Source organism: Psittacula echo (assembly GCF_963264785.1).
Source record: "Psittacula echo genome assembly, chromosome: 18".
Taxonomy (NCBI): Eukaryota; Metazoa; Chordata; class Aves; order Psittaciformes; family Psittacidae; genus Psittacula; species Psittacula echo.
Window position 1 is genome coordinate 3451948 of NC_137754.1, and position 26958 is coordinate 3478905.

Sequence of the window (26958 nt, forward strand, 5' to 3'; positions counted from 1 at the left end):
CTGCATCTCTTGATTGTTTTGAGTGATGCTTTCATTTCCACTTCAGTTACAGGCTCCAGAAGTGTTTCAGTAGAAGACTGAATGCAGAAGACATGAAGTGCCTGTCAGTCTGCTTTGAGGTGGAGAGCGTGCCCCAAAATCTTCAGGTGAGACAACGCATCCTTGAGAAAGTTCTCCACGAGAGACTTTCCCACAAAAACCTCGCTGGAATATTTTGCATCTTTATGTCTCTGTTGCTCCCTTTTATAAAGTCCTGAGGTTTGGCTTCACTTCATTTGTACAGCGCTTTGCTGTTGTACCTTGTAAATGCTCAGTGGCGTATTTCCAACAGAGATAACTTATAAATAAGGCTCCTTTTCCCTTCAAATATATCTTTCTTCAGAAAATAATCCTGTCCCAGAACCTCAGTGCTGGAAGATGTAAGAAAGAGTAGAGTGGGAGGGCTCCCTGTGGTGTGAATGATCACAAGTGATTAAAGTTAAGCTGACCAGGAAGATAACTAGCTAACCTAACAATTCCTATGTGGCTGGTGGTACGTGAAGTGTTTCTGGACAGCAGGAGTCTCCAGACAGCTGGTGGGCAGTCACACTGTCTGGAACGCTCGGCTTTGGGCTGGCACCATGACCAGCGTGGCTCCCATCTTCATCAGGTTGGTGTAGTCGACTTTCTTGGGCTCAGGTTCTTTCCCTTCCGCCTCCCTCTGGCTGTACTGGGGAGGAGTTAGATGGGGAGTAGCTTCCGTCGACAAAGTCCGTTGGCTGCGGGAGGCACTGTTGGCTGTCGACCTGGTTGAGGAGGAGCCTGAGCGCGAGCTCCTGGAACCAGAGGAAGAGGAACTGGGCTTGACCAGATGGGCCTTGGGTGCCTCTGCATCTTCTCTGCAATCAAACAGACAACAGGGCTCAGATACCATGGGAACACTGAAGACAATCAACCAGACTGAATTGTTGCAATAACTTGCTTACTGAAGCTTCTCATCACCAGGACATACTTGTCCAGCACTTTGAGCATGGTACAGGGCTTTCAGAGTTCTGTGCTATGCAACTTTTCAGACTGAATTCCTTATTGCTCTGTAGAGCTATTGGTCATATGGGTTTAGAATAGATGCTGTACACGACTGGCTCTTTGTGTGCAGCTTTGAGGTCTGTGGTTGAATGTGGTTGAATGTGGTTGAATGCCGGGTGTCAGTGCAGACAGTTCAGATGGAGCTGTCTGCTCCGTAATCCTTACTCATAATGACAAATGACCAAGGTGGGAATGAGACCGGTTCTTCTAGTTAAACAAAAAGAAACGTGGGTAGTAAGAGAAGTGCAAGAACTGGGTCCAGAGAGACAGAGAAGGTTACAGCCGTGCACAAAAAGGTGATACAAAAGGCTGAAGCCCAGAGATTTGAAAGCAAAGAGAACAGGAAGAAGGGAAGGGAAGAAACCAGCAGACACTACTTCCTTACTAGCAGTCTGACATCCGGCTGAGTAATCAGCGACTCAGTGATTACAAAGATGCCTAACGGTACATAGATGTTGTATGACAGTGTGCACTCTTTTACAAATAGAAGGATGGAACAAGGCAGAGGGGTTCTTCCAGGGCATGAACAGCTAAAACTGGAAGTATCTTTACCCAGGGCTTGCCTTCCTGAGGAGTTCAGGCTCAATTGGCTGGTGACCAGTCTCTGCTCAGGGGAGTGAAGCAGCAGACCTCACACGCATGTACCAGATGAGTTCAAAGAACATGCGTCAGCATTCTTGGTACACCCACTCTGGGTGAGGCTTCTCAGCTCTGCACACAGAGGAGCTAAATCCAGAAGCACAGTTGTTCAGAAGACTCAAGAAGGACCTGCCTGCTCATAGCATTCCCTACAGGAATTGCCATTGAAAAGGCAAAACCAAGCAAACAAACGAACCACCTCTCAAAACCACATTCAAGTGGGTTGAGTTTAAGTACTGGGGAGGATTATGCAAATGCGTTCAAACTGATGAAATGGCAAGTAGGAGACAGAATATTTTGTTGAGTTTTATGCTAATATGTCCTGGGGAGAGGGAAAAAAGAGGTTTTCATCTATCTAATTTTCTGGAATTTCTTCACAAAGTTTCTCACAGTCAAGAAATGTGTCACTAATGTTTTAGGGAGGCTTTAAAAGCTTTTTGGAACAGCCTTTTAAAGCACTTAACACCCAGGTTACTTAAAACTGTAGTGAAAAGATGTGTGAAGCCGAAAGAAGGGAGGGTGGGAGATGGGGGATTAAATCAAAGGCGTTACCTGATTTCATTTGGTGCTTCTTCTTCCTCATATCTCTTCTTTTCTTTCCTCCTTATTGTCAGCCTCACCACGAGGAGGAGGAGGGAAAGTCCCACCACCACACCACAAACTGCTCCTGCGATCATGCCGATGTTTTGTGCATCTGTGGTCCAGAAACAAGTGTGTTAGCTGGTAAACTCTCACTAGGGTCATATGGTCAGGTTCTAGTCCATAATACAGCTGGGTATAAATCAGAGCAGAATGTATTAGTCTATTTATTTAGGTGTGTCTCCACACTGAGGTTGGACCAGTTCATCTTCAGGCATTGTTTCTAAAGCTGAGCTAACACTGTTAAAGGTATTCACCTCTGGAAGGGTGGGATCACAAGTGCTTTGCCTTTAGCTATGGGTGAGAATTGAAGGAGAGAAAAAGAGTTCTCCAAGGAATAATTCCCTCATGAGAGCACAGAACCACAGACAGGACGACTCGCATGTGAAACAAAGCACCAAGCAGTTCCCGAGAGAAAGAGTGTTTGAACTGCAAATGTTTCCCCATGGAGATCTTGCTTTTCCTCCAACTCACCCTGAAGTTATTACAATCCATTATGAATTATTGAGTTGGGGGAAAAAGTGAACTGAGGGTGTAGAGAGGAAGGAGGAAAGGAGAACCACACTGTGCAAGGTGTTTTTCATTCATAATCGCAGAGTTAAGGAGAGATCACTTCCTAGCGTATATGGGCCCTTAGTTGATGCTTTATGACAACTTCTTTTGATAAGAGCGGTTAGGTTAGGTTGGTTTAAAGTTGTTTCCTTAAGGCTTGTCCCTATGGAGGGTTTAGCCAACCAAAGCGAGGTTTTAAGCCAATTCAGTTCAATTGGCATAAAAGCTGCCTGGATGCTTTTACTTCAGATGCCTGAGGGAAATGGGTTTTCTCCTTGCTGCATGACCATATTCTAGTTATTTCAGGCCTGGCCGGGCAGCAAGATTCCAAAGCTATGGAATCTCCTTGTCTGCTTGCAGGCTTTTATTACAGCAATTCCAGCTCCTGCTGATCTCCCCTGAGGGCTGCACATAAAAACCTGCTAAGCTATTGTTTGGATGTGCCCTCAATGTGGTGCTGAACTCCATTCCTTACCTAGACATGGACACACCCTTGACGGGGTTAACCAGGTAAAACACTGATTTTAATCTCTGTTGTTCAGGACAGAGTTTATTAAGTCTGGATTGAAACCAAATTACGTCCAAAGTTGCTTTTCATTCTGCACATTACTTCATGTCAGCTTTTCCAGCTGCCTTTAGACACTTTACTGTCCCAAGTGCAATAGTTATGTCGTTTGAAGTTGGAACAATGGAATATTCACACAGAGGTTTTATACTGGAGAGTAATCTCATGCAATCACTCCAGCCAGAAGTACCTTAAAATCTAGGGACTCTGGAACCTCTCATTCACTGTTTTTCCCCTCATATTTCATTGGTCATGCTGAAACCCTCAATTTCTAACAGACCAAACCATGTGAGCCCCAATGATGTATTTACCACTTTAGGTTATACAGAGGACTGTCTGCAAACCAAAAATGCAATGAATGAGAACAGCTTCATGTGATTGAAGTATGAAAGGGCAAAGGTGTGGCAAGTTCACCTGGTGAGATGGGACAGATGTGAAGCAGCATTGCTCATACAGTGGTGCAAATACTAGTTATGTGCCAACACTTACGCTGCACTGTCACCTGAACAACACAGGTTTCTTGTCCAGCCTCATTGGTGGCAATGCATTGGTATAACCCTGTGCTCATCTGTGTAAGATTCTTCAGTAGGACTTGCCCAGGATTAGAAATGTCTGAAACAGGAAAAACGACACTGGGATTAATAAAGAAAAAGACTAGGAAAGCTTAACAGAAGCACAGATTGAGCTTCCAGGTCAAATCAGTTTAAGAACAATCAATGATGCCTCACAACAGATCATTTGTCAGCCTTCAGCAAAACGTTAAACTCCTACCTGCACTGCCTTGTCCAGCTGCAGTAGCGAGATCACTGTTATATCATTGCTCTCTCTGCCACCAAAGGATCCCCATTTAAAAAGCAGGCATGTGGCTGTACGTGAGCATGTACATGTGGGTGGTTATCTGGCTTTGAGTGTATTGAGAGCCCTAAGAGGAAGTGATCTGACTTACTGACTCTCGATGTAGGCGGGAGATGCTCAGCTCTGTCTTCCTCATTTATGCGCTGCCATCGGTAGGAGATGGGTGCAGTGCCAGAGGCAGAACGGCACTGCAAGGACAGCTCCTTGCCTTCCAACAGCTCCCCTTCTAGCCAGCACTTGGGCTTGGAAGGCTTTTCTAGAAGAGACAGAAGACAGGTCATGCAAATGCGTCAGGCTGTTTCCTTAGCGGAAAGCCTTTCTTTGGCAAGGTACGTCACTTAAGCAGCTTCTCTGGAATGCATTAAGGAATTACATCCCTGCTGTTTGTTAGGGGACTTTAGCTGCGACTGTGTGCAACTTCATAGTCTAAGAAGTAAAGCTGGCTGGTTCAGACGTAGAAATGACACCTTGTAATACCCCGGGGCAGTTTGCCTCCTGGATACTTGCCTCAGTGGAGCTGTATCATTGTGCTTCTATTCTAGGTACTATTTAGAGAATATCCTTTCCCTCCCCCTACTTCTCCATTTCTTCCTTCTCCCCACAGCATTTGGCAGGCCACAGCACTTCTTCCACAGGAAATGTTAACCCCAGCAGCTTATTTGTCACCTCCATGGACTTGGATCAGTTTGGGGTCCTGGGACATGAACCTAGTCTTCAGCAGGAGATCTGTATCACCAGCTAAGCTAGAATATCAGCTTGATCGTAGATGGTCGGCAGATGAGATCACGGAGATAATGCGGTAAGAACAGTTCGTATGATTTTGAAGGCAGTTACGCTTGCCTCAAAACAGTTCTTTAGGCTCTTTCCGTGTCCTGTCCTGTGCCAAAAAATGCAAAGGCAGGTATGGAGCTGGACCGTGGAACCTGATCATGACACATCTTTGTGTATTTATACCCTGCTGAAATAAATCTCTCCCCAGGAAATGAGGCTAGTGATTTTTCTTCCTTGGAAGAACAATGAAATGTGCTTACCTACAACCTTCAGGGTGATGCGAGCCCATTCGTACTGCCCAGCATTCTTAACCTTACATATGTACTTCCCCGCATCGCTGGACTGCAGGGATATGATTTGTAAGGATGCATCTCCAGCAAGGAAGTTGGATGTGAAGGAAACGCGCCCTTTCTGTTCCTCATTCAGGTCATCATAAACACGGCCCCCAGAGTAAGTGATCACCTGAGGAACAGAGACAGTCACTGGTGTGTCTGTGTGTCACATATACAACCAGTTGTAATCTTACATTCACATGGACAAGAAATCAGTGCATGTCCAGGAGCTGCAGACTAAGGTTCTGCACAGTGAAGAACCATTGCTAAGGGTCACGTAGGAAGCCCATGGCAGGCTGGAAAAGCAAAGCTGCATTTCAAGTCTGAGATTGATATATAAACTGCATTTATGCTAGAGATTTATACTGGAGCATTTCTACGATGTCAAAATAGATGTCAGCTCATGTCACAACATATGAAAACAGGCTTTAGTCTTGGCTGGTTCTGGCTAGCTAATTTTAGGTTACTGCAGACATTAAACTCTATGTTTTTTCCTGAAAGTAAGGTTTCAAAACCTGGGCCTTAAATTCCAAGGTCATATATGAAAACCTGAAGGGCGATCATGAAGTTTATCCAATGATAAGTGATTATAAAGCAGTGTTAAAACAAACTCGGTTGTGACACAACGCAACATATGTGAATATCAAACAACTTTTATATGCTATAAATCTCTCTCAAACCTGCTGTATTTTCTAACACTACTTCATCAAAGCAACCTGCAAAGATCACCACAGAAATCACTTTAAATCAATGGCTGCTATTGATGTCAATGCAGAAACAAGACGGTTTTCCCAGCGGATGCTGAACCTACCGCTTTCTGTACTGTTTCGGAGATGTGCAGCAGCCACTCAATATCCAGGCTGCCTTGCTCCAGGAGCCCCAGGCGGTGGTGACAGGGCAAAGTCACGTTCTCTTCAGCCACTCTCTTGAATTCAGTCTGAGCTTTGGACAGCCAAACAGAGCAGGAAGCTGAAAGACAGTGGTTGGAGGCCGGGATTAACCGTGCAGCTCTGCGCTGACAAGGGTTGCTAGAGTAGGTTTTGCTGGATCCTTCCTCATTTGCTTCATAGAAAACCCAACAGCTTAGCTTCCTGGACAGATTGCAGCTGATTAAAGGGGACATCTATAGATACACAGGCAGGCAGTTTCACACTAATATTTAAGCCTGAAGAACAGATGGCTTCACACTCCAGAGCTGTCAATGCTAAAGTCGCACCCACCTCCTCTATGCACTCAAAATTTCACATAACTTCCTTGGTTTTGCCTTCACCTTTTCTTACCTTAATTCATAAGCAGTATTTCCACCCAGAAGACCTTCAGAGCCCATGGTTTTATTCCTATGCCAATCTGATAAGGCTTGGAGCCCCTTTCCCTTACCTAGGATGATGCTCATTGCATGCATTTCAGCACTGGAAATAAGAGCTCAGGCTGGGAACAAGAGTGGTAAGATTAAGAAAAGCACGATACAAGTAGGCCAGTGAAGTGTCTTTGAATAGCAACATAAAAAAAGCCCGGAACTTGTTAAAAATGGTTTGTCAGGATTTAAAATTGAGAGAAAAAAAGGGAGAAATTGCCAATCTGAAACACTAGAGGGAAGCAGAGCCTTTGAAATGCTCGCCACGAACACCCAAAAAGCACGTTGGCTCCCTAAAACCTGAACCAGAAGGCAGGGCACATGATGGTTAACCAGCACTGCGTTAGTCATTGTGAAACTCAGCTTCTTTCTGTACTGCATCCCTGCTAAAACTGACCGAAATCAGGGACTGATTCTTTGCTTTGCCCATCTCCAATCTGAGAACACACTCACACTCACTTAAAACTGACCCAAAGGAGGAGAGGTATGGGAAATTAAAGGCATTTAGGACAGGGATCCCTATAACACCAAATACATTTTCCAACCAAGTTTCCAGAGGGATTTCTGGGCACAAACGCCACGTGTCTGCTGTGTGTGAATCTTCAGAGCGCAGTTGGGTTGTTCTTTAAGTTTCGCTGTGCAAAAAGGAAGCCGAAACCCACTTCCCCCTCCGTGGAATGAAGTGAGATGAACTATCTTGCTCTTGGACTATGAACCTGCTGAACACTGGGAGAGCTGGCAGCATTAGGGAGTCACATGTGTGACTGAACACACAATGCTGTGATTACATAGCAAGGTTACCGGCAAGAGCGTAAGCAGCTCTGCTTACATAGGCTGATTTGCTCCTATACTTGTATTTAAACACTGAAGGTTCATGAGGGGATGAAGAATCACATTTAACATGATGGTTCCTCAGCTTTTTCTGCTTCTTCAGGACTAACTTGGTTATAGTCTGCTCCTGCTCCCAATCAGATCTGAGTTAACATGACCACCCTTCAGCTCCTAAGCTTCTCATACGTAATCAATACTTGCCAAGCACTTCTATGGAAGTTATCACTACTATGTGTGCGCACGTATATAAAACACTTAGGTGGAGTCCTGCAGAGGATTTAGTTGTCCTCTACTCCAGGGATCTCTGCACAAGTTGGTGAGAGTGAAAGCTTTGCAGCCACATCAGCTGCTTTCTTTAAAGGGAAAACTAATGCAGTTTAGCCCTGGATGCACTAGTCTCAAAGCTCCATCTGCCAAATACAATTATACATTCTGCCTAGGATGAGCGCCTGCTTTCTTCTACAGCCCACTTTGCTGCAGGCTGCTTCATTAACACACTGACACTCACTACATGGCTGATCAATAAGTTTAATTTAAGCACCTCAGAAGTGAGCATTCCCATCACATTTGCAGTGCTTTCAAAGCCCTGTGCCCGCAGAGCACGGAGGTTTTGTGATGTTCTACATTTTAAAGTGTAATTTTACATTAAAAGCTTGGATCATGGTTAGAAATCACTTTGTGGGAGTATAACAAGCATCATTTTTATTCCTGTCTGGCTTGGATAGACTGGGTTTATGGACAGGCTGTTTTTAGGAGAGCTCTCACCTTGGTCCTGTTCTTGTTACCCCCAGCAAACATGCTCTGGGTTTGAGAAAGAGCCCTCTGCCTATAGAATAACCTTCTAAATGGAAGTAAGATGAGGGAGACATCCAGGGATTGGTTTTTCAAAGGTAGGTGCAATCAGAGATGATTAGGAGCTGATTCCCCTTTGAACCAATAACCAGATTGTCACACGCATTGCATACTTTCCCAAGGCATGTCTGACTATAAAAGCCCATACATGTCCCTTTAGCCCTTATTAGATCTTTAATAAAGGCCACAAAATCAGAAAGAAGTCTAAGGTCTGCAGGGTTCTAAACAAGACTTCCTATTTATTTTCGCTTTAGGGATGTGCTGGAATTTACAATATATGCCTCAGGAAAGAGAAAGAATTAGAAAACATATCCAAATCCCCTCTGGGTTAATTTAAATGCTCTATTATTCACTGAAGAATAAAAGCCCTTTGAAATTCTCTTGTGTTTGTGTAGATGAGAAATAAGATTTTTCTCACAGTGTTTTTACCGTTTATTATCCGCTTCAGTTTAAGTTTCATTTCTGTGAGTACTAAAGGAGTTTGTCTGCTTATGGACAGCCCCTGACAGCAGCAACCACCTCCATGTGTTGAGCAGGTCTGGCAAAGCTTGCTCCTGATGCACAACCGGCTCCATCTCTTTCCACACGAGGGCAGATCCTACCCAGACTAATGCCTAAGGACTGGCTCCAGCAAACAATAGATGGTTTTCCCACAAGTGGGATCCAAGAGCCTGGCTCAGTAATGCCACATGTATGCAGGCTCCACAGTTCTTACCCCAAAACACCTCTTTCCCTTCCACATCCTGCGTACAGCAATTGGTGATGCAAAGAGCAAGCAGGGAACTGCTTCATGGCTTCAGGAGCCTGCTTTGTTTTCCCTGCGGGGCAGGCACACTAAGCTTATTGCAACTGCAGCATTTTGAAAGCACTGGCCGTGGGCCTGAGAGGAATAAATGTGCACAGCAGCAGGCTTGCTGACACACCACAGGCAATGCCATGTTCTGTTTTTGGGGCGAAGAGACCATTGTAACATGTTTAAGTGTTCTCTCTATTGTTCAGAGGACAATAACTCACCCAACACCCTGCAGAGAAGGGACAAAGATTATTGTTTTCCGTCCCTCACTGATGTTTTAAGTATCCAAGAAACAGAGCAACAAGCATCTCAAACAATACCACAGCTAGCACACCGAAACAGGCAGTACCCGAACAGCATGAGCACAGCTATACTAGAGGAAGGGCACAGATTGAGCCAGGGCACACAAAGGGATTTTTTTGCCCCTCTCAATAACAGGCCATAACAGATTTTAAACGAAAGAATGTGGAATATCCTTTATCTTTCTCATGCAAAGGTGTCAAAGTATTTCCTAGAACCATTTCAACATTAAAAGCCTCCTGATTTTAGGTGTATATTGTAAGAGTCAGCCTTTTGAAATGGATGTAGAGGGAAGGAGCCATCACCTGTGCAATGCAGCAAGTGCTGAGCAGATTAGGACTGTGGATTTGGCCTTACCATGTATTATGATCCATTCAAAGTAGTATGAATGCATGTCTGAATCCTTAACATGATCACCCATGCCTTCACATCCAGATTGGAAAGCCCAGTTCATTGTCATGCCCATCCAATAAGTATACGTATATGCACAAATGTACATATATACCAGCATTAAATGTACATAGACATACAAGCAGAATCAAAGAGAAAATAAATGTTTTGCTGACATCTTTATTTGTAGGCGAATTCATGTGCTAAAAGCTAAAGAGCTGACAGATTTAAATCTTTCATTAGGTCCAGAACAAGGTTTGAATATAGATTGTACTGTTTAAAAAGTAGTAAGTGGTGCTATTAACTGCTGGAATTAGGAGGAGCAGCCTAGAAAAGATTCAGAGAATCAAAAGATACAAGAAATCCATAGTGATGCTTGGCCCAGACTATACTAACTTCATTTAAAGATGTGACTATCCAAAACGGGTCTTGAGACACTTCAGTTTCTAGAACATCTGTGAAGTTTAATCTTTAGCTACACTTTTTGTAGCTTATTTTGGCTTTTTAAGCAAAGATGACGTTTGCAACAGGCTATTCCAAGCGCTGATGGCCAATGAAGAGACATTACACAAATGCAACCCGTAATTTTCCTGCAGCTCGAGACATCCTGTACTAGCACCGAAAGGAAACAACTCAGGAAAGAAATCAGCTGCCGAGGAAAACCTTCTTCCATACAACAGCAAAGGCAGGAATTTCAATGATATCCACACACAGTTCATGGCACTGTCCGGACGATTTCCATGTCACCTGTGATAGGTGCTCTATCTGCTTTTGTTCATTAACATCAAAGTGTTCCCTGGGTGCAAGTGTGATGGGAACAGTGAATGGCCACTGTTGTCGAGGCACATCACATCTTGTCTGAAAGGAGAACAGTCCCCTGCAGACAAGTTCTCAAGTGTAACCATCGTTGTGGTCTCATTTCGAGTCCTTCTTGGGATACTTTTAACACATTACTTCCACATCGGTGTGATTCCACTATGTGAAAATGGGGTCCTTCTGAGAAGGGCTTAAACAGTTTAAATGAGCCCAAAGAGAGTAAATACTCAGAGAATTATTCAGGCCTGGAGTGTTCCTTTAACTGCACATTTGACTTGCTTCATCTTGTGCTAAAAAACATTCATTCCCCTCAAGTACTTGAAAACAGTGTGTCTATATTAGATATAGACAAGAATAATCTGTTGGAGAGTTAAGAAACAAGCAGCCCAGGACAGTCTGTGGTGTCGCAACTTTGAACCACTCCTTCATGCCAGGAATTTAAGACGTTTCACATCTGTTGGAATTTGATTGTGCTCCAGCCTTGAGGGAAGTTTACTGAGCTTCCTGATGGAAAACCAAAAGCCTGCCCCACGCACACTATCCAGTGGTCACTGCAGTGATAATAAACAAAATCTGAGCATTTTTAATAAGGAAATATACAATTCCCCATGCCGAAATAGGAGGTTGACAACTACTTTTATAGCCAGAGAATTACATTGAGTGAAACTTTGGGATGCTTTAATGACTTGGAAACTCAAGTCAACTAAAGACACTAAAGGCACTAGTTCTGCAGTTAAATATTTAAACCTCAGCAGGCCTCAAAGTTAAGCTATTAAGAAACCAAACATTCCTTCCATCATTACTGTTCAGTAATGATGACAGACACATGCACATTAAGGCTTTTATCTCCCCTTTCACTCTGTTCCCCAGTCTCCGCTGTGGATAAACAAAGACAGCGGATAGCTATGTTGGTTTATTCCAGAGCTGTAAGGAGAACCCAAGAGGTCGCCACCCCCAGACCACACTAGCCCAAACAGCCCCAACTAGCCCTATGCTGACAGCATTTTAAGCCAAAACAAACATGAAATGGTGTCTCCTTACAGACAGCTCTTCTGCATTCTTTGCACAAGGGAGGAGGGATGGGGGTGGCTCAAGTCTCCTAAGGATAATTAACTCAGCCAAGACTGCGCTCTGGGACATCTGCTTTCTGTGTTCCTTGGCTGGCAGAGACAGAAAGGCCAAATGTCACCTACTCCCGAGAGCTTGAGTGCTCCAAGTGACCAAGACCTGGCCCCCAGCGCATGCTGCCTGCAGCCCGCTCCCCTCTGCCTCCCTTTGATTTGAGGAATGTGGTTGTGAAGCAAAAGCATCTCAAATAAGAAACATGTGAGCTAGCAGTCAACTCCCACAGGAACAGGCTGGCTGTGTTCAAATCAAGAGGGCAGCCTATCCCCATCCGTTTGCACATAGCATTGCAGAGGTTCTCTAATGGGAGCCACATGTGCGTGGGGCTGAGGTTTGAGGAGGCTCTTGAAACAGAAAGCAAAGGGGAAGAGTCCTGCATGCTTCTGAGTTTCCAAGTGGTGACGTGAGGCATTTGGAATTGCAACTGTAGATGAGTTAGGAAGGCCCAAGGAGAGCAGAAAACACATTTCACAAAGCAAAGCATCCGAGGTTTAGATTTGCAGCAAGTAAGCAAGAGTGCAGGAGAGGGCTAGAATTTGGCTGGTGATACACAGGCTTCTACGAACAAAAACACCAACAGCTGCAGAAGCATGGGCACCAATCCTTCCCCAGGCAGGCTTGGATGAAGCAGGGAAGTGATGTCTGGGATAGCTGTTACCAGCACAGCAGCAGTGCACATGATTGTGCATTCAAACACACATGTCTTCACACTGCCCATAGGCACACATGCCCTGGTCCATCCAGTGCAAATCTGGGTCTCACAAGTAGCCCCAGCAGCAATGATGCAGTATTCCCTGAGGAAAACTCAGCATTTCTCTATTAGAGATAGGTGAAAGACTGGTCCTGCAGTAACCAGCAGCCACGTGCAATCTAAGGGTTTTACTTGTACATTCCTAGAATCAAGCAGCCAAATTGTGCCACTGAAAACACCATTGGGAAGTTTGCCTGTGTACTGTGGCTCTCCTTTTTCTCAGTGCATTTTCAGTTCAGGTGCAAGTAGGAGATTCTGGGTTTACATCCCTGGAGACCAGAGAACAGAAGACAAGGCATCAGAACTGCATCTTCCTATTTAATGGTTCACAGAGTGTTTGTGCAGAGGGATGTGTGAAATTCCTTAGCCTTTGATGCAGGCATTTGTATCAGTAAAATGGTCCAGGTGCCTTCTGTTTACAGCAACAGCTCAACTAAGCCTCTCAGTAATGAGCTGGTGATTTCAAGCTGTGTGGATTAGACCTGCACAGAGACCTTGTCAGTACATATCAGATTCCTTGGGGGCTGAAGCACCTATGGCTGTCAGATGCTCCCTTTCTCTGCAAGCATCTCTGGGCTGCTTCGTGTACCTTACACAGCTTTGAACTGAGAAAAGCAAGAGAACAAGACATTCCACCCCTAAACATCAGCAATTTCACTCCTTTGCCTGGTTTCAGGTGAGGCTTGAAAGCATGGGAAGATGGTTTCAGTAATAATTTCCAGGGCATCTTGTGTCTGAGGAGCATGCTTTGGCCTCAGCCTTCCAGTGAGCCTATTGTTGCTGTCAGTTCACGGACACAGAAATGAAAGCACGCAGAAATGAAGTTATGTGCCCAAGGCAGACACCAAGCAGAATCCAGAACACAAACCAGAAGAGACAGCAACAAAACTGTTATCAAAACAGTGTTTTCCATTAGATCTTTCCTCACCAATTTCAAAACCCAAGGAATAGATTGCATCAGCTGAGGTAACACTGAAAATTGGGGAGACAAGAGACTTTAGCTGATAAATATGCCTAATAAAGCCATTCTTGTATTGAGGACTCCCTGTTTTTCCCCCTTAGTGTCAAAGGATAACCAGAAACCACTGAACTGATTAGGCTTTTCTGCTACTTTTTGCTATAGAAATTCAGCTTGGTTTAAGCTTGCCAAAGGAGGTACCGGGAAACTCAGAAGATACAAATAAACTTCATGCCTTTCTCCATCTTCCTTTAATTTTCAGCCCAATTTGATATAAAGGTACAGACTTCAGTCCCTGTTCAGCACATCCATGTTACCTCGATGAGATGTTCAATTGTGTACTCGTAATTGCACATAACACGGTATGACATCTCACTTATCCACTACAAGCACTGCTAATATGGTACAAAATGAATGTCTAATGTATTAGCACTCTGTCACTTCTCATATTCACTCAATCTCAAAGCCTCAGCTAGAGCTTACCCTAGGGCAGAAAAAGAACAGCAGCAGCAGCTCCTCCCTATCACCCCTTTAAGTCTTGTGAAAGACTTTGTGAAGACATTAAACTCTGCAACACTTCTGGGATGAATACAAGGTGCATCCCTTGGTGTGAGCACAAGACCAGGAACAGCAGCAGCTTAACTCGGGAGGAGCTGTGGTTAGAGATGCTGCCTGCAGCCTGTTTCTCACCAATGCTATAGTAGTTACAATCAATTACTTTATATTTACTGACCCCATCAGAGGTTAAAAAAATTGAAGAAACCTCATTCTCTTAACCCTTGCCCTTGGAGTGGCTTCAGTGTGAGCCAGAAGGAATGAAAAGGAGGAGGAGGAGGTTCTTATCAATATGATTCAAGTCCCTCCCTGCATCTTTCCTCGAGTTTGGCACAACAGTGTACAAGCTGCAGGAAAACTGAGAAAAGATCCATCATCTTTTGTTTGCTTCCCTGCTGTTACTAGGAGGTATGGCATCTGGACATGTACACTAAGGTCTCGGATGAGTAGAGGCAGAGCTCTGTAATCCCACTTTCTGAATCAGAGCTACAAACTGAGCAAGTGGGGATTACTGAGGAATGCAAACCCCACTGGAAATGCTGGAAGAGACACCCAGCTGCATTTTAGGAAGCTGGCATCACACTGGCAATCCACTGAATCTCTAGACACCACATTTTAGTTCACATTGCACTGAAGAAGGTCTGATCTTCCATTTGGTGCTCAAAACGATCCTGAGCTTCTCAGTAACATTTACAAGCTGAAAACCAGACTGAATACTATACTTGTGAGAACTTGTATTGACTCTGAGACAAGCAGGCTTTGGAAAGCACTCTCCCTGCAGAGGGACAGCTTCCCAAAGTGGAGCACAACAGCTATTCCAACTGACAGCAACACTGCACAGCTGCTGCAAGCGAGCCTGAAGTTAAGCAAGGGACTGCAAAGTCACACACAGGAAACAAGGAAGCGTTGTTTAACACAATATAAGGCATTACAGATTCCTGCATTTCTGTTTCTTCAGCACAGCTGAACCTAAGGCATTCTTGTGCACTGATAATAGCCAGAGATGGTAAAGTCCGAGGAGGATTCCACTACCCACAGGATTGCAGTGTGTGAGCAATTCCAACTTCTGGATCCATTCCACTCAACAATGGCCTAAAAAGGACATGGCTATACAATAAAGTTAACCAACATAGCTTAAAGTGAGTGTAGCAACCCAAGAAACAACATCAGAAAATGAGGAATTACTCAAATATTTGCTTCTGTGAATGTTCTAGAACATTTAAAAACCCATAGAAAGACATGTTTATTAGTTTTTCAACTGTCTACTTATAAATCTGGTTTGTTTCTTTTTCTATCTTAGTGTAGATATATCCAAACCCTAGTTTTAAAGGCTGGAAGCAGCAATTAAGTTACCATCTAAGGTGCTTGGAAGAGGCATAAGGACTAAAACAGGAACCAGATCCATTTCACTTCCCTCAGAAATAGAAGCACAGTCAAAACACTGGCTTTCAAACCCAATTTTAACTGGCTTTCAAACATACAGGTGGAAAGACTAAAATAAAGCTTCAGTATTACTTGAGCTAAATAAAACCTGCAGATTGCTGGGAGGACAACACGGAGGGCTACTATAGCAGAGTTAAACAGCTCAGAACTTATCAGGGCTGAACCACACTGAACCACTTCATTTCTAATGGTCACATCAGACTGTCTCTGCAATAGGAATGAGATCAGCAGGGAGGCAGCTCCTTCCCTGTTTACCACAGGGCTGCAATGCTTGTTACATATATTTTGCATGTTTGGAAATATCAAGGGCTCTGCAAAGCAGCAAAGTCTGCAAAAGCCTAGGGCCATTGGCAGGGAGAAACCCTGAACGGGAACGTGCAAGCATCATGCCTGCCAAATACGCCTGTGACCTTTGCTCAAAAGAGCAATCTAGTTCTCCTCTGGCACTTGTCCCTTTCCTAAAGTGAGGATGCCCGGAGTAAGACGAAAGGCCAAGCCCTTTGTAAATACAGGCACTGGGTATCAGCATTCCGACAGCAAGGAGCCCTGTCTGAGAGCTGCAGTACATCACCGAGCTCTGGTGAGCAAGCACAGTGTTTCCAAGATGCTGAACTGGAAGAGTGGTTTGGAGCAGGGTAAAGATGGGATTCAGGCAACAGTTGAACCAATCTGCTAATGAGATGTGAAAAGGTCAGGCATCTTCTCAAGAAACATACTGTAAAGGTCAGGTGAAGTACATAGAAGTAAGCCTAGGAGGAATGGGGAGCACACATGACCAGCTCCAGGACTCAGGACTTCTACCCTCATTTTCAGTTTATCCAAGAGGTCCAACCAACTTATTCCTATCTTGTGAGAAGCTGTATTTTGGACTTTGTTGCGATCACAATGTGTGTGCATCATCTTTCAGAGCCATTTCTTAAACTGCTGTTGAGGACAACAAGCAACGTCTGTAGCACCAACCACAAACTCCCGATACCTCAGTTATCAGAACTGCCTTAGCCGCCTATGCTCCAAAGGCACATTACTGGCACACACTCACCTTTTTGTCCTGCAGAACCTCATGTATTTTTAATGCAAAGGGGAAAGGATATAAGGAACAGGATACAAGGACTCCAGAGCTAGCACAGGGATACAGGCATTGCATGGGTCTGTACAGTCTGACAAGTGATGGAAGAAAGATTTCTACTGAATTATTTGGGAAACTTGGGCAGTGAGGAGTTGCCAGGGAATTCATCTAAGATTCCCAATAGGAAAGCTCAAGCAGAAAAGGACCTCAAGCCCTGATGCAGAGCTAAGGTTTCCTGGACAAGCTGCAGCTTCTCTGCACCTCATTTCTGTCCTTTCCAATTTATGTAAGGAAACCTGCATGCCTCAGGGGTGCATATGTAAAACTTACATAGGGAACAAGAAGATTGTAGAGAAGCCAGATTTCTCAGATATACACGAGTGGATGAGACAATGGACAAGCCCTAAAAAGGGGGAAATAATGGTCAGATAGTAGGGAAAAAACCCACTATGAGAACAGTCATCCACTGGAACAGAGGCTCATAGACTGTTGAATCAGCATCCTTAGAGCTATTCAGAACTGGACTGCCTAAAAGCCAGAGCAGCCTGATGCAAGCTGACACTGCTTTTGAGCCACAAACCTCCAGAAATCCCTTCTGCTTTGTGCCATTCCGTGACAAGCTTGAAGTCTTAGAGCAGGAAGGACCCATGAGACTCAAGTCCCACTCCCTAAAGCCTTCCTGCTTCACTGCGGCTTTAGGCTGTGCAGAAAGAAGTGCTCCTCTTCCGCTACTTTGGGTACAGAGGAGCTCCTGAACACCAGTTTGGTTTCAGCCACCATAACACGAACTGTGTACACAGCTGCTGGATCAGGGTGGTGGGGTCTTCAGTGATTAAGCCCATTGTACTGTCTGGCAGCCATCTGGCAGCCACATTTACATTAAAGCCCAGCATGTGTGGTCTGGGGGGAGAACCAAGCGCAGCATTTATTTGATGGATTCAACCTCTTTTCTTGCTGACAGTATCTGTGAGCAGGTCACAGCTGTCTCCAGTACCAGCTTTTATTTCTGTCCACATAATGGAGGAAAACCAAGCTGTTGTAACTGGTCAGATACATCACCTGATATTGGGGTTTGATTGCCTGAACTTACAAGGAAAGATCTGTCTAACATTGGGGTTTTCCCCCATATTTACTCAGACAACACTGACATTTATTTCTAGGAGCCAGACAATAACTAAACCATTACCTGACCACATAAAGTGGCACAAAAAGGGACAAAAATAAGGCAAAGCCAATATTTGCAGAGTACATTATCCAGCAATGCTCAGATTTGGGGAACTGAAGCCAAACCTTGGGGGCTCAGACATCCTAGCTGGCTTCCTTAGTGCCCATACCCTATTCATGATCCTGGAGATGCATATAGACCCAGGTTTGCAGGGAGGTACCATCCCTTCAAAAGCCACAAAACATGCTTTCCTGCAAGCTGAAATCCACTTTTTCTATTACTGTAATTCAGTGTTCCGATGGGTTAATTTTGTATCCAAAAATTCCCCATGTTCTTAAGCCAGAAACACCACAAAAAGCTGCCAAATATTTGGCTCTTCCCTTCAGTCCTCGTGGGTTTGGCTTCTTTAGGAAAACCCATTTTCTTTAATAGGAGCTGACACAGCTTCTTCCCCCCGCTTTAAGAAGGCATTTTCAGTCAGAAGGAAGACTACGTAAACCCCACTGTCTAAACAGAGCACCTCTGGTCTTCCTTTGCCTCCCCAAGCTGCTCTTCACCTTCATACCCTTCACTGAGGGCATGCAGCTCTGCAAACCTGCCATCAAAGCATCTCAACTGTAACTTGTTGGTACTTTATCTTGCATATCCAAACACTGTGGATACTCAAGCTTATCTATTACTCCCCAGGGACTTGGATATCACCAAAGAAAAATAGAAGAGTGCAAAGAAAAGGAAATAGTATATTCAATCAAGTCTGTCTCCTATATGGACTTCATCCAGTGGCAGTCTATTAACTAGTTTCATATTGCATTAGCAAAAACGTCCTTAACATCACCTTCCTGTCCTTGGTGCCCCACGGTATGACTTGTGCACATTGTACAGTGAAAAGGACAAGATCATGACAGGATTCATTGACCCTCCTATACCAAGATCTCAGTTTTCTTCTCATAGCCACTTAGTGAAGCACCTAAGTATCATTGTTTCCAGTTTGCTAAGGAAAAAGCCAATACTGAAAGCTCCATTTGCCCATGGATAGTTAGGGACACAAGACTGACTGGAGTCACAAGGAATGAGCAGAGCTAGGGATAAGATCTACAGTTCACAGGGTCAATCCAAATCAAACTACACACTGGGAACATCTCTTGACAAGCTGTTTGCAGAAAGCAGTTCTTAGTGCCCCTAACCATCATGCCAAGCTTTAACTCCAGCTAAATTGCCTTACGACATGGGGTTTTTTGCTTTTAAAAGTGAAGTTACATTGAATCTCATGCAAGTTATCACTCAGTACTAAGAGGCCATGAAAAAAAGGCTATACTCTCACTGTGCTGGCTTTCAAAGGCTGACACCCTATACATACAGACCACAGTGGGAAAGGAAAAACGAGATCAGCTCACATCAGCTTATTACTTCTAGTTTCCAAATAGGACAGAAAGCGGAGCCAGCACAGAGCTCGAGCTGCAAGGAGGTAACTGGCTTCTCGCCCAATACATGGGCTCATTTTTGAGGCCCCTCCAGCTTCACATTGCTAAAAAAGGAAGTTGGAAAATGTTATCCTGGAACCAAGATTTCATCCTTTCAACCAAGCTGCATCTCGCTTGCTGCCTGGAAGGAACGTTTCTAGATAGGTTTTGGACACTAAAAGGAAGAGAAGGCTGCTGTGATTTCACCTGATTCTTCACAGAGTGAGCATGCAAATAGAGACCAGCCATCCGTTCCTGACACTCATCTCATTCCTGGCTGCTGCTAAAGGACTTGGCTGTAAAATATAGGTATCAGGTTATAGCACATCTCCTCCAGCTCTTTGAGGAACTCCAGGTCCTGAAGGAAAACACTGTCAGTTCCTTCTTCGTTTAGTGCTGGGGCCACACCAGCAGAACTGGCAACTGACCAGGTCTGAACCACGCAGTTGCGACGAAACAAGAATTATTTGCCCATTATTGCAACAAATGGCAACAAAACCAAGAAAATCCCTATTTACACTACAAGAACCAGGTTTCCTTGCAAGCCTCTTGCCTGAATTTCTATAGCAGATGGAATAAGTGCTCCACAACTCCATGAGCTCTGCTGCAAACATCCCAGTGGCCTCTTTCATCTCCAACCTTCTGATTAGGAAGCCAGCGTCACCAGTACCGCATTGATTTAGCGAATCTGATTAGTTCACTGGGTGAAGGATAAAGAAGTCATCACACCCAAAGCTATGAAGCAGTGGACTCCAAGAAAACCCCTTCTTCCTGCAGCACATTCCCTCCCTGCACATGGTTTTGGGACCAGCGGGTGCGGAAGGCAGTTACATAACACTGCAGGAACCGAAGGGGGAGAATGAATGTCAGAACTCGCTAAAACGTGCACCCGGGAGCCTTGCGGATTCCGTCTCCAGCATCCATCAAACATGATTAATTTTAATGTCACAACATCTTAATGTCAATTACTTTTAATGTCACAGCCTCTCATTCAGCAGCACGGCCACGTTTTGGAGCCGATAAGAGATTCCCCCCAAAGAACTTTTAAGAGCAAATAAATAAACTATCAGAAATAAACGCGACAAACGCAAGCAGCAGCCTGGTGCCTCCCTGCTATTGTAAGGCTCTTGATGTGGTGAATCTGTTCCAGACACTGAGGCAGTTGAGAACTAGAGCGTCTGAGGCATTTATGGTTAGAGCCAGATTACTACTTAGTAAAAATCTGCTTCTACTCCTATTGTTCTGACTATAATTTAGCTGATTGAAGGTGTCTGTTAGACATGTCGCTTGATATTCTTTACATTAGGTTAAGCACTGAGACAAGAATAGGTCTTGTTTAGATGCTGCATAGAGAATAACAAATACAGTGGTGATATCTGAGTGTCTAAAAGAAGAGGCAACAGGCAAGTTGAGACTGTTGAGAGAACTCGTAGGACCTGAGACCTAGAATCTTTAGGTTATCAAGTGGCTGGAGCAAAACTGAGCATACAAAGGTTTTTAGCAAAGCAGTGGGGGTGTTGACTCCTCACCATTTCAAACCCATTCAGATGGTGCAAATTTAGAAGCCTTTAGATTCAGATTCCTTTGGTTTCGTATGTTCTGTGGCAGAGACTGGGAAGCAGCAGAGATGGGAAAAGAAACAGCACAGAACATACAAGGAATGAACATCCTCTTATCTACACAATCATTTGTTGTCTTTTACTCTGGAAAGCAATTAAAGCACCTTCCTCTCGATGCAAGCTTCAAATGGCAGCTGTGTATCCATAAAGTCAGTTGGTTTTAAAGACTTGATGCAGGCTGAGAACAACTTGCGGGTATAAGCAGGAAAAATAGATATGAACTTATGTTAGCTGGAGAGAGTGACAAAGCCTCAAACCCCATGGGGTCTCTCAAAACAACAAAAGCAGCTTTGTACTTATCTTTAGAATGAATTAGAAGGCTGAGGACAAGTCAGCCTCTATCCCAATATGAAACTCAGATGGATAAGAAAACATTAGAAAAAAAATGGGAGAGGAAGTCAGACACCTCCGTGATCTAAAAAAGAGTCTAAGAACTGACTTGGTCCACTCATTGATATACACTTGTCCGCCCACATTTGCGCTTACCACCTCACTTAATGGTAATGCACTACACAGCTCTGTGGAACTACTGCAGAAAGCATATTTTAAGCCCATAACAAGACAATGGAACATCCAAAGCATAACCCCAAAGAAACCAAACTAAATCTCAATCCAAAATACAATTGTAAGAATGAAATGCAACATTTACTAATAGATTTTCAAAGCCAGAATATATGAGGTTTGATCATTCAAGTGTGCGGTACAGAGACCACAGATCATCATGATGTTTGTACAGTTGAACAGCCTGCAGTTCTATTAGCATCTCCTCCCACTGACAGACTAGTTCAGTGGTACATTAAACTTCCCAATAATTCCTTGAATCTCAGCTTCTATCCTGCATTTGTCAAGGTTCAACTTCCAGCTATCAGCTCTTAACCCCCCCTGCATTCTAGATTACAGAGCCCTCTGAGAATAGTTATCTAAAAGACAACAGGGGCTGTCCTGATTTTGGGTTTCATCCAGGAAGGGGGAGGTTTAGCATCAACCAGCCCTAGCTGTCAGTTGATGTTAGAATCCAGGGCTCATTTAGAACTGAGTGGGATTTACAGACCTTGACTAGTTTTATTCTCTCCTTGTTTTAGGGAATCAATCACAGCACCCTGCCTCTTGATCTGGGCAAACTGTCTGTCATGTCATCCCTGTGTCTCTGTTTGCTTGAACATACTGGTGCTCATCAAAACATTTACTATAAAAGGTAAGCAGGTAAAACATGAGAGGTGCCAAGAGATGCCAGACAGCACATTATGACAGAGCTTTGTGTATATCTGACAGCAAGCATAGCCCAGCATCATCTCTCATTCTTAAACAGTTCACATTCCTTCCTTGAACTAAACCCCACTCAGCTGCATTGTTTCAACAAGCTAAAAAGCAGCCTTGGACCAAGGGTTTACTGCAAAGACCTTTACCCTGGCCCAAACTAAGCCAGCTCGCCAGGCACAAGCTTCTGCAAGCACCAGTTATTTACATGTCTTCTGTCCTGAACCAGCCAGGGGAAAAGCGTGGCTGCAAGACTGCAGGGAGAGCTGAAAGTCCAGCTCTTCATGAACACACCTGGGGCTACCTGAAACCACACAAAGCCAAAGCTCAAATTCCTCGGCAGGTTCCCCACAGCCTATTTTTGTTTCAACTCCTCCATCAATGTAAGAAGTGATTCAGCCCATCTTCACATTAAGAAATGGAGCATCCGGCTACTAGAAAAGAGATTCCAAGGGCTCAGTATCCATTCAGGAAGCTATTAGATATTTATAAGGCTTAAGCACGAGTCACACTAGATTTATTTCTTCAAGTGTATAAATGCATAATTTTCCTTATCTGCCTTATATTCAGCAGCAACTTTCCCATACAAGTATGGGATTCCATGCACTGTCAGTTGTGGATTTTCTTCCACCTCCATCTGATACTGGACCATTTTGAGTGAAACTCTGTAGATTAACCGTTAGCCTCATCCAGTAGTTCCTAACTCCTTATTTCCATGTTTGCTCTCAGGCAGGAGTCTGACTCACTGGCTAAATCTATGTAAGAAAAGTGAAATACTTATTGGGGTTATTGTAGGGTTTCCTAGGCATCTGTCAGATGCAGTTGTGACAGCTCACAACTGAATAAAGGGTATGAGTAACTGTGGCAAGCCCACGGGCCACAGGAAGAAGTATGGCTAAGTGAATACATTAGCCATTTACTGACTATAAATATCAGGAAAAATTCCTTTTTTACCCTGTTCCTGTATTCTTTCCCTCAAACCAACTCCTATTAATAGCTAGAAACAAGATAACAGGCTAAGTGGGTATCCTAACCCTTATTGCACCTCTTACTCTGTAACACATGCTTATTAGGTGCTGGCATTCTGTCCTGGACACAGCTTCAATGTGCAAATCTTGCACTGACAGTTAACATGCCTATTTGCTCTTTGGTTGCTGTATCTGGAGTGACAGGATATATACACACCCTTGTTTCAAGCTTCCACCTCCTGTGTTTCTTCAGCCCAGCAAATGGTGAAGTTGCCACAGCTTCATAATGCTGAAAATAGTTTGTTTGCCTTGTAAAGAAAAGAAATCAAATGGCTTCATACTGTAGATAACAGCAGTTCAACAGCCCCAGACCACACAAGTCTCAGCATCTGGCCCTCATTAATATCTACAAACAAACCCAAAGGGTCTATCTGCCAGGCGATGGCTCTTAGTTAGCATTTACGCAGAGTAAGCCATGTAAAATGTGCCCACTTGATCCTCAATGATTACTTGGGATGATTATTGGTAGCAGCATGATGGGAGCAGTCATAACAGGGTATCCCGAGTAAGATTTACAGTGAGGCCAATTCCCTTGATCAGCCAAGCTGCTCCTGGCATCACTCAGGATAGAAACTGTTTGGCAGGGGGGTTGTAGTGTAAGGGGGGGACATTGCCATGGGTTTGTGCAGAAATGTTTTATTCAGGCTGTTTATCCTCAAAAGAGCATTTCCCTTTTAGATTAAATTATCTGGATTCTGTTTAGTCTAAACACAGGAGACAGGACTCGAGCATTTCCTCTTTTAGGAAGTATGGCTGAGTGTATTTCCTACAAAATTTATAAAGAACTGAAGTAAGGAGTCGCATGGCTCTTGAAGATTCCCAACTCTTCCCCCCTAAATGCTGAAAGAGCCAGCTCTGTCAGAACACAGTTACATCCCAGTGGCATGAAATACAAATGCAAGCAGACAGCAGCTATAAGCTCTTTGGAAAGGGCAGGCTGATAAAAATCAAGCTTTTTACCAATACTCCTCATTGTTTTGTCTGAGGACCATAAACCACATTATATAACGAGACATTTGCCTTTTTATGGATGGGGACACCAAGGCTCCAAAAGGACTTGTAAAACCACCTACTGGGATTACACGGGAGATGAGACAAGTTAATGAACAACAGATCTGAACCTTATCACTGAAAGGTTCTCATTCTGATAGAGCCACCACTGGAGCTGGAAGCAAAAGCAGAGATTCCTGTCTTCCCGTCTCTTCTTAAACACTATTCTGACCCTCTTGCTAGAAAGATACTACCAAGTTTTATATGCCATTTTCCATGCATTAGCCACACTGTACTTTGTACAGGAAGCATTTACCTCCACCTGAAGCACAAGGGAGGCATCTTGCTCTGTCTTCCTGGAGACCCAAAAGCCAGATAATGAACAAAGCTCCTCTGCCTGTAACCTGCCTCAACATTGATAGCACAGCTCAGGACTGATGCAAATCTGACAGTCCAGTACCTTTAATCTCACAGCTACCTTGAGCGTTTTCCCTGGCATCTGCCCTGAGTGTTCCTATATTATGGATGGGAGGGGATGTAGATAATACATGAATAGTGACTGCTATGTAAAACATATGTAGAATAACATTAATCTGCTATATAAAGTCTTCCCTGTCTGCACAGTATGAGCATAACTGGTGATGGGTGTTTACAAAGCATGCATAACCATTACCTGCTTGGTTTCTGTTGTTAGTATGCATGGTTGGCACTAAGCTCTGCCCATTGTGTGGCTCCACCAGCTCCCTGTGCTCAGGGAATTCTTCATGGCTTGAATTCTGCATCATTACCAGGCCCTAATTTTATCCATATTGGCTCAGGATATTTTTTTCCTTTCTTTTACATTGTCAGTCTGCTTGCCACATCCTTGCTGAGGGGGATTCCTCACTTTAAGTCCTCTTGGTAGGGCGGGATGGCCTCTTTTAGTTGAGGATTATAGGCTCTGACAGTGCTGACACAGAAAAATAAACCCCCAGAATGATTTAAAGCCATGAGCAGGGCTGTTCCCTCAAAAGCAGGAATATAGAGCTACTACTGCCTTTTCCTCCTGTAACTCAGACCCAGTGTAAATCTGGCTCATAATGGACCTTATGCAGAGAGAGAAAAATCAGAGCCCTTTACAGCGTCCATCCCATCAGATACTCTTCATACAGTCTTACCTTCGTGAACTAAACCATTTGTGGCCCAGCATCACAACTGTACTAACTGGGGCTGGGACACTGAGGCATGAAGGGATGAAGAGGCTTGCATACACTCAAGCCAAAGTTAAGAAAGTCACAAATCTAAATCCAGGGCAGTTAGATCATGCTGTGAGGCAGATCCAGACTGAAAGGGTGCTAAAAGACATCATTTTAGAGGGGAGCATTGAGTGAGCTCAGTTCCTGTCTACTCCACACAGATGCTTTAGAAAACCAGAATTCATTTACTTCTTTAATGGCTTTTCCCTCCATTCTGCTTATACAAGCTCATCATAAAAAATTAAGAAGCATTTTAATCAGCAGCAAGGATAGAAAAGCAGTGCCAATTACTCTGCATGAATTTATAGTCTGGAGTTACACAAATAGTAACCTGGTGCCTGGCTTGTTTAGGCAGCAAGCAGGAAGAAAGCTGGGTTTAAGACATTTTGGATTGCTGTACCAGCTTTCAAGTCTGCAGTGTTGTAGGCAACGGTGTGAACAGGCAAAGGAGTACTCCCTGCCTCAGAGCACATACAACCCAGAAAATATCATCCCAAATAGTTCCATCCGGAGCAATAACACCCAGTTTGTTCCATTCACATTCTGGTTGTGGCTTTCATCTTCTCTCCTGGTGCTTTCACAGAAAAGGATATGGGGCAGGGGAAGATGCTTGATGACAACTAGAGAAAAAGAAACACTGCAGCCCCCACTGCATTCAGTCCTTTTACTGCTGGCTATGTATTCATTGCTGTCCCACAATGGAAGCAACATGCCCAAGGCATCACTAAATAGGAAAAAGATGGAAGCTCAAGTAGTTATTAGAACGAGAAATATTGTGCAATGCAGGATCATTAGCTCCAGAGCACAGCAGCTCAGTTTTGATCTTTCCTTGTACCAGGTCATATTGGGTCTGGATTAACAGCTCTCTTCTGTTTGCTCCATGGTAGCTTTGGGCTAAATGGAAGGAGCTCTGACAAAGCCAGGTAAACTGGGATCCATTTGCCACATTGAGTGGCACTGACGGGAAGACTCTTCACCCATTAAACTAGCGCCTGATATGTCTTAGTCTATCACTTTGGACTTTTGCAGCTGCATTCCTACAGTGATTTCAATGCACTTTACAGCTGTGAGGGAAAGGTTGCTGTATTTGAGTGCTCTTACACTTATTCTGCAGAAGAGCTGTTGAGGCACAGGGCATTTTCAATTGCACCCCAAAACTTGACATCTGACAGCACTTAGGTGGTGTGACCAAGCTCGTGTCTGTATGCTTGCATTTTTACAAGTACTGACCCTTTGTAGCACTTGAAATGGAGACACTCAAAACTAACAGGCACTTAAAATGGAGCCTGAATTACTACACCACTGAGTCAGTAGCCAAACCAAGAATGGAATCTAGACATCCTGAACACTCACCAATTGCATCAAATTCCCCCTTGGAAAAGCAACTTGAAAGAATCACAGCATTTGTCAATGCAAAAGCTATGCTTTATCTGGTTAAAATTCCCATTGTCTCCAAGCAAGAGCTTGGAACAATGGAAATGAAGAGGGGTTTTGCCCACAGCACAGACCACATCAGAGCAAGACAAAGCTTGGAAACATCCCCGCAGACTGG

The 26958-nt window shown here is 44.1% G+C and overlaps 1 protein-coding gene across 1 annotated transcript in view; it reads right to left on the reverse strand.

The window, feature by feature from the left end:
• Positions 1-583: 583 nt before the first annotated feature.
• The window catches only part of CLMP (CXADR like cell adhesion molecule), a gene marked incomplete at both ends in the record, with an annotated part of 34199 nt that continues 7824 nt past the window's right edge, over positions 584-26958 (reverse strand). Inside the window, 6 exon segments of the mRNA XM_080631739.1 lie at positions 584-878; positions 2257-2398; positions 3950-4072; positions 4407-4571; positions 5347-5548; positions 6230-6387. Of these exon segments, the coding sequence (XP_080487865.1) occupies positions 584-878; positions 2257-2398; positions 3950-4072; positions 4407-4571; positions 5347-5548; positions 6230-6387 (1085 nt within the window).